We start from the raw sequence: 8,150 nt of genomic DNA, 5'->3' as shown, positions 1-8,150 counted from the left end.
TAAGGAGGATCTGTCTCCATCTATTCTGCCCAGGCACCAGATGAAGAGAAGAAATTGGGATAGTTTTAGAGGGGCACGGCCAGGGAAGGAAGGCAAAAGAAGTTGCGCCAACCTTGCCTGCAGAGTCTGGAGAGATTCCCAGCAGCCCTGTCCTGCAGCACCCATGTGCAGGAAGCCAGGGAAGTGCCCCACTCTCCTCCTTGCTGGCCCCAGGCAGCTGCAGGTGGTCCATGCACACGCGGCTGCATGGTGGCTCATAGTGTTTTCAGCTCTGAAGGAACACAACAGAGAACAACAGCTCTCCCTTACAGCAGGAATTGCTTAGGCAGGAGAAACATGCAGAGAAAATGAATTACTGGACAGCTTGATCAAGAGAGCATCATTCAGCTTTGGGAGCCCAGTGGGCAAATCCAGTTCTGATCTTTCTGCTTGAGGCTGCCCATGGCTCTTGCTTTACATTGACTCTGCCAGGTCCTACCGTAAGATGTGAGCAGGCCCTTAAACGCCAGAGCACTTGGCCTCTTCCAGTCCAGGAAGATGGGTCCTGCCTCCTTATGAGGATTTTCATACCTGTCTCCTCTCTCTCCTAATGAAACTGATACTATCTGCCCAGGCCTGCCAGTTTCCTCAGCCCCTCTCCTGTAGTCACAACTTCTAAATAAAGCAAAAGCATCAGCCATCTCTGACACCAAAATAGCCTGGGCACCAGCTACTCTTTGGTGAGACTCAATGCCCAGTCCTCTCAGAGGACTCTACAAACTCCCTGTCTTGGGGTGGCCAAACCTGGTTATGTAGACAGTCCAGGTTTTTCCAAAATCTCTTCCTAACAACTCCCAATTATTTCACTGATTCGGTTTCATCAGTGCTATTAATGGGATGCAGAACCACAGCCAGGGCAGGCAGCAGAATCTCTTTAAGGGGGCCTTACCACAAGAGGAGACATACCACGGAGTTGTTCTCACAACGCTGTGGCACAGCGGGAGGCAAAGCATTTGCATCTCCAGACACCACAGATGAGTCTGTCTATTTTTAAAGCTGTGTTTCTCAGCTGTGAGCCTCTCTAGTCATAGGTTGTCATGGCTGCCAAAAAGATAGCTTCTGTAGAGAATGAGAAGTAGGAATTATAGCTGAGCTGAAATGCAGAAAAACTTGCTAAAGAAAGCAAAACACAAAGCATTTCAGGGTAGCCCTTCCTTTTTTTTTTTTTTTTGTGCACTGTTTGTGTTTTCATCAAGTATGTCTTTCTTCCCCTTTAATTCACAAAATTCACTTCTTGTATTCCCATCATCAGATTTCTGTACACAAACATTATGACTACAGTTTTAGTTTCCACCCCCAGAGAAATACATGGCTACATTTATCCAAAGTATCTTTCTTATTCAATTAAATTTATAAATCCATACCTTTGGTACATGATGGCAATCCTGTGCACTGCTGTCAACTCTATCAAAACTTACTCAATTGCCTGTAAGAGTCCATATCTAGGTAGTACTTTTGTTATGGCCTCAAGTAAACAATAAAAAATGTACTTCCTTTTGACAGCTTTAGGACAGAACAGTGCAACTGTGACAGAGGTTAAAGATGATGAATTAATTTAGTAAAGTAAGTCAGACACCACACAGACCTCACACTTGCAGAGAGAATTTGCTCTCAACGCTGACCAGACCTAGGCCATCTAGGGCATGCTTTTGGTTAAGATTCAGCATAGCAACGTTTTCAAACTAGTAAAAAGCCAACTTTCATTTTTACCATTTCAACACTCCTTACATCTAGCCCAGGCTGCTGGTGAGCCTTTTGTTTAATCAAGACTTCCACATTATTTTTGCAGGCAAACCTACCACCAGGCAACTTTGTGGTTAAAAGTAACAGCTTTGCACAAAACCAGTAAACTAGATGATTTTAAACTTTGAGGTAAATCAGAGTGGCTCAAATGGAGTAGCAGAAGAAAAATAAGGATTGAAATGGAAAGGTGCGTGTGATTTATTCACAAGTTAGGAGGGCTGGTTTCTATCCCCAAGATTAATCTCCTAGGATCCTGTTTTATTTTAGGAATGCAAAACAATTGATTCATGATGACTCTTTCCAATCTTTTCTTACACAGATCAAATCCAGAATCTTATCCATCTAGGAATACAGTGCTTCTGTCTTGAAACTTCCTCTGTTCCTCAGTACCCACTTGAGCTTTGGAATAATATATCTACTGTTTAATGACAGTAGCCCAACAGCCAGAAGGAAATGCTGTCTTCAGTAAGCCCTCCTAGCCCCTGCAATGCATACACAGAAGGTGGCTCATGGGAAGATGCTATTCTTTATCTCCAAGCACCCCCCACTGTCAGTCCTTACACCATATTCCTCCCGTGGCACCCACTTCCGGGACCTAATAATGGGGGCTGGCAGGGTTCACACATTCTCCTGCTATCCAGGTGAACTTCTCACACAGACCTTTAAGAAAGTTGAAACTGCATAGAGTAATGCAGAAAGAGGATGGGAAACACATCCAAGTTCAGGTGCCTCATACAGCTGTGTCACACAGCCAGCTGCCTTAGGTATCTGGGTCCTGTCACCACATCAGTCCTGCCCTAGCACATTGCTTCAGCAAGGGAGAAAAAAGGCACAAGGAACTTCTTTGGCAGTAGGAGTCCCAGGAGAGAATAGCCCAGCTCCTAATTATTTCTTCTGTCAAAAATAATTCTGTTGCTTTTCACCCTGGGACAGAGCAGAGAAGGAAAGAAAACTGACCTGATGTGCTTACTTATGCATATGATGCCTTTTTTTTTTTTTTTTTTGCTATTTTCTTCATTACAGACACAAGGGATGCTGTCCCAAGTTTCCCAATCAAGCTTTTTCTCTTGTGGGTAGGATTTCTGAGTGTTTCTGAAGATAGCATCAGAAACATATGTTACAGACAGACAGGAGATAGAGGCTAAGCAAGCCCTGGAAGCCCAGTTTTAACACAACCCCCTCACCAAACATGCAAAGTTATGCTGCAAAAAGCAGCTTTCAAAGATTCCCTATTGACTTAAGCTAAGACATGTTAGCAGAAGAAAATTATCATATACACCAGATGAGACTGAGTGAAAAAGAGACAGAGCTGGAAATGGTGTTACAGTAATTTTGCATTTAACTCTGCTCATTTCTTACAAATCTTGTGTCAGTTTCCTACCTCATTTTACGTAAAATTTTGTTTTCAAAACAAGGTTTATGGTTCCTCAGCAAAAACCCACATTTTTCACAACTGTGGTCAAGTTCACCTTCACCAGGACACTGGTGATGTGTCTTCCACCATCACTCTGGTTTTTGTTCCTGGATGTGGTTTATCTGTTAAACCACTACTGTCACACAGCTCAAGGCGCCTGCAGCAGCTCGTCCCCAGAAGCTTCTCGGAAACACACGCCTGGGCTGTGGTGAGAGACACCCGCTGCAGCAGTAGGAGTTACCTTCAACGCAAGCTGAATGAACACACCCTGAATGCTGGTCAACAGCTTGCCATCCCAGAGGGGCTGTTGTCCAGCCTCCCTGGAAACACTCCCCAAGAGAATCAGTGTGTGCAGCCTGTCACACATCATCTCAGAGCCAGAGCTCCGTGCACAGGATTATCCAGAGAGGACTGGTAAGCTCCAGGAGTATGACTTGCACAGACCTCAACATGTCCAAGGTTTGTCATGGAACAGGTCCTAACCAGAAGGGTGGTGGTTTCATAGGTCTATGAGCCAATCAATAAACATGCAGGGTGCTGTGGGCTCAGCTTGTTCCTCCTGTCCTTTCAACACTGTCTCAGCTCAGTTACTGTGCAGTAACACAAGGAACCAGTTCAAGATGCTGATCTAGCTGAGCGACCTTTCTTTGCTAAAGTATTTTATGGCTGGCTCAGATGCCCAGTCTGGTTCACTGCCAAGTCCCATGGGTGCAATGCTGAAAGGAAAAGGGGTGGGTGGGGATGGGAGGAGGAGCAAGGATGGGACTTGGTAGTTTACACTCACAAGGATCTTCATCCACGGTCCCACTCGGAACAGCAGGTGGCCACTGTGAATTTAAAAAGACTTCAAACGTGGACGCAGTTTTCAGAAATAAACCATTTCTTTTAATTGGCAAGTAGAACACACATTACAGATCATTAGTATTTTATAAACAATATTAAGTTACAATTACATGTTAAAAATTGCAGTTCATGGCAGCTAAAAGCTTGGAGTCCAAAACATATCTTTGCAATGCTTCATTATTCCCTTTCCCCAGTCTGCTGGATGAAGATGAATAAAAGATCATTTATCATCTACTAAAAGGTGGTCTACTATATATTTGAACAAAACCAAAACTTAATTCCTAAGAACATCACTAACAAACAAGAGGCATTCAAAGTACTTTAGCCACCTTAATTCATGTCAGATGCAATGAGGACACAGTTAAGAATTATTCTTTAACACTTGAAGCAAAGACACAGACATCTTCACATTAAACTGATCAATGCTTTCTGATCCAACTCAGCTTAAAACCTGTACTAGCTTCTACCCCCCAGAGGCCTGAAGTCCATCATGCAGGCTTCCAAGCCATCAAAGCTAGATGTTTGTATATCAGACCCTTACACAGAAAAATTATGGTGTACAACTAAACAGCGTACATAAATATGCATTTAATATTTAGAAGACCTTTATTCCTCTCCTCTTGTTGGTATTAGTGAGATACACAGCTCATTCCATTTTCACTACACTCATAAAATTAACAAGTTATCATTATGCATGTTAATATACTAAATATTGTTTAACAAGTCTCTTTTAAAAAGTATTTAAAAACATTTTTGGAAAAGTAGAAATCTATTTTCCAGAAAAGCAAGTGGTACTAGGATAGCATGGACTCCAGTGCATAAACATCCTTTCAGAGAAAGCCCATCTTGACGGCTTTTGTGCCTGGGAATCAGCATGTCTCAGCTGCCAGATTCATATTCTATTTGTCCTTCTCACTGCAGTGATAAAAGGTCATCAAAATCAGCTTACCTTGCCTTTCAGTTGGCAGGCTTTCAACAATTACCATTCACTGGACTGTGTAAGAGAGACAAGGAGCTTTGACATGAGTTCATTTCTCTCTTACTCATATTTATGAGAGTCAGTTTTATTATACTGCTGAGATTGCATCTTCAAATCCAAAGTCTGCTGAATGTGCCTGGAGAAATGACTTTGTATCTCAAAAATATCAAGAGTACCATTCAGATTTGAATTTCTATTAAAAACTGTGCACAGTTAGCAAAAATTACGCTGCTGTAAAAACAAATGGCCTGCTCCTTGGCCTGCTCAGAATACAAGCTACAACGTAGATGATTACACCAGAGGGATTTTTCTCTGCTTCTTGTCTAAATGCAGGCATTAAAAGTAAAGTGTTACTAAGCTTTTCCTAAGAGAGCACGCAAGGGGTGTGGCATAATATACATTAATCAGGAACAAAAACCAGTAACAAACAACCAACCATTCTACAAAATGCTGCATATTAGCAGCATGCTTGGTTTCCAAAACATAAGGAATTGCATGGGAGTTGTCAAGATGAAGTCCACACACCTCGATCATTGAACTGATCACTAGATTCCAAGAAACCAAAGCAAATTTAAAAATACACGACAACTGCCTAGAAGGCAGGGTTTTATCATCTGTCAATAACCAGATGAATAAAGTGCATAGCAACTATTATAACAGTTTCTTGAAAAGAGAGTATGTTTACCAAGTCTCAAAGTTTGTAAGCTTGACACTTATCCATACATTTTGCTACATGTGTGGCTTCCCTTTTGTTTTGCTATTTAGCATCACTGATTGACCCTTCAGCACTGTCCTGTGATTTCCTTCGCACTTCATATGGAATGTGCTGAGATCTCTGACTGCTGCCTGATGTATGTCTGGAAGCTCTTGTCACCAATGGGATGTTCTCTAGAAGAAAAGAAAAAACCAGGATTATACATAGAGCTTTCTGTCAGGACATAAAAATATCAGACCAGAAAGTGGAACACACAAGAACTTTTTCCCTAAATTTGATTTTTAAAGGTGTAATTGTAATGATAATACTGCATTTTACTTGAGCTAGAAGAACTGACTGAATTGATCCTCTTTTTTGTCAGCCATATGCAGAATGCTTTATTTATATGTACACAAAATACAGTCATGTGGCTGTGTCAGCCACTCTTTCCATTTTTAAACCAACACTCCAAGATAAGCTGGTAAACACATGTATCTTCTGCTATTAACTGCTCAGCTCACCAGCATGGGTTCAAAATTTAAAACCAACAATCTAACAAACCCAGACTTAGATTTTATGAATGAAACCACATTAAAAACAAGGATTAAAAAATTCCTTAAAGTCCTTTAAAATATTGTGATATCAATCCTAAGTCACAGTGCTACTCTGTATGTATTTGCAGAATCTTTTTGGGACAAAATATGGTGAAAGCCAGAGTATAAGCAAGGGAAATATAATTTTCCAGGACTGTTCCCCTGTCTGTACAACCCATTGTACTTACTGGCTTCCATACTTTGTCTTCTTAAATTTATCCCTCTTATACTGAGCATGTTCCTGCTCTAAAGTTCCAACACCTTCAATTATCAGCCTTAGTGTTTTATATGTCTCCTTAGGGTCATCAATGATGAATGTAGAATACTCTTCCTCTTCAGGTCCATCATACACAGATTTGCTCCCACAGGCCTCTGGAGAAAAAAAAATAAAGTACAGGAATAGGTATCAGGCAGGGGGAAAAAGCAAGACAAACAGACTAAAAATATTCAGTCTGGGGTTCATGCAGTTTCTTGGTTTGCTTCTGTATGACCACCACAGAACTGTGGCTGACATCAACAGCAGAAGCTCCCTGTCCTTTTGCCGGGCTGTTGGGATGCACAGAGGCTGTCCCATGCCCGTTCCCTCCTCCTCGTCTCATACGGGAAGGCCAGCAAGCCTGGCAGCTGCTCCAGGCTTGGTGGGAAGCTGTCCTTTGCTGCACAGGCAGTGCTTTCATCTCAAATGCCACTATCTGCACCCCATGCACATATTTTGGAAACTCTGACACAGGCCTGCCTCTGCCACTGTGCTGCAGGGGTGGCCAGCACAAAGTCAACTATTCACTTGTTGGGACAGGTTTCAACCCCAGGCAGCAAGTACAGGCTCTAATTCAAAAACATTACAGGCTGAAGTAGTCATGTTTTACCACATCACCCCGAAAAGATTCATGCAATAAGCATAAGCAGAATATGCCATGACTACTGCCTGGTTGCCTGCTTTATGACATATCCAAAGGGGCAAGTTATACTTCTACACCTTCTGATCTTACCAGGGAGCCTTCCTAAGAGATCTGAACACTGACTACACATGAACTACTTCTGCACTGTAGCGGAGCACATTAAAAGGGGAAAAAAGGGGAAAGAGTATTTTACTTTGTCTCTCCTTCTAGCTTTACTGCCACCCCAGTCTCAGCTTTCAAATTCCCTTCCCCTTGCTGCACTGTCTGTGCCAGACCTGCATCCTTTTCCCCAACACCGAAACTCGATGCTGACTCTGGCAGCGAGGATTCGGAACAGGGGAAAGCTGGGCACCAGTTCAGACAGCTCGGAAGTGGTGAGGATCTTGAGTTTGCAATTGCACAGCAGCCAGGAACAGATTAAAGTGCTTTCCAGTCTGCGTGTTTGACACCACTGGCTTATCTCATATTATAAAATAAAGTCCTATTTAAAGATCAGTGCCACAGTGAAGGCTTCCCCACCACTCCCTGTGCTAAACTGGGATTTCAAGTCTGGCACTGTGTACACCGGATACTTCTCTTGGCATGCCTACTAGTACCAACTTCCTCTGCTGTCTCTTCTTTCTCTTATCCTTTCCATCACATCTCTGCTTCCCTCAGCTCCTGAAGGTTTCCCAGTCAAAACTCCACTTTTCAACATTTCACAGGCATCCATAGGTCATCCTCGATGGGTAATTCCAAAAGAGCCTTCCCGAAGAAACCGTTTGTATCCAGCCTGTTCTTAGGATCTGAATCAGGCAACATGCACATGACTTCTGGTAACACAAAACCATATTCCACTGAAACCTCAGCTTTGCTGGTGCTTCTTGGCAGGATCAGTAAAACTCTGGTTCAGTGCTGGCTCTGATTTGTCAGTTCAGAGCATCCAGGCAACACTCTGTGCCTATGC

At 42.7% G+C, this 8,150-nt stretch overlaps 1 protein-coding gene across 2 annotated transcripts in view; it reads right to left on the bottom strand.

Annotated features, from left to right (window-relative positions):
- Positions 1 to 4,058: 4,058 nt before the first annotated feature.
- The window catches only part of RASA3 (RAS p21 protein activator 3), a 131,454-nt gene continuing 127,362 nt past the window's right edge, over positions 4,059 to 8,150 (bottom strand). For both annotated transcript variants that reach the window (XM_048327276.1, XM_048327285.1), the window contains 2 exons: positions 6,494 to 6,677; positions 4,059 to 5,906 (listed from right to left, as the gene is read on the bottom strand). In XM_048327276.1, coding sequence (XP_048183233.1) covers positions 5,831 to 5,906; positions 6,494 to 6,677 — 260 coding nt within the window. In that variant the 3' untranslated portion in view covers positions 4,059 to 5,830. The remainder of the gene's footprint in view (positions 5,907 to 6,493; positions 6,678 to 8,150) is intronic.

The sequence above is a fragment of the Corvus hawaiiensis genome, chromosome 2 (assembly GCF_020740725.1).
Source record: "Corvus hawaiiensis isolate bCorHaw1 chromosome 2, bCorHaw1.pri.cur, whole genome shotgun sequence".
Taxonomy (NCBI): Eukaryota; Metazoa; Chordata; class Aves; order Passeriformes; family Corvidae; genus Corvus; species Corvus hawaiiensis.
The sequence above is the reverse complement of the archived record's forward strand: the minus strand, read 5'-3'. Positions and strand labels throughout refer to the sequence as shown.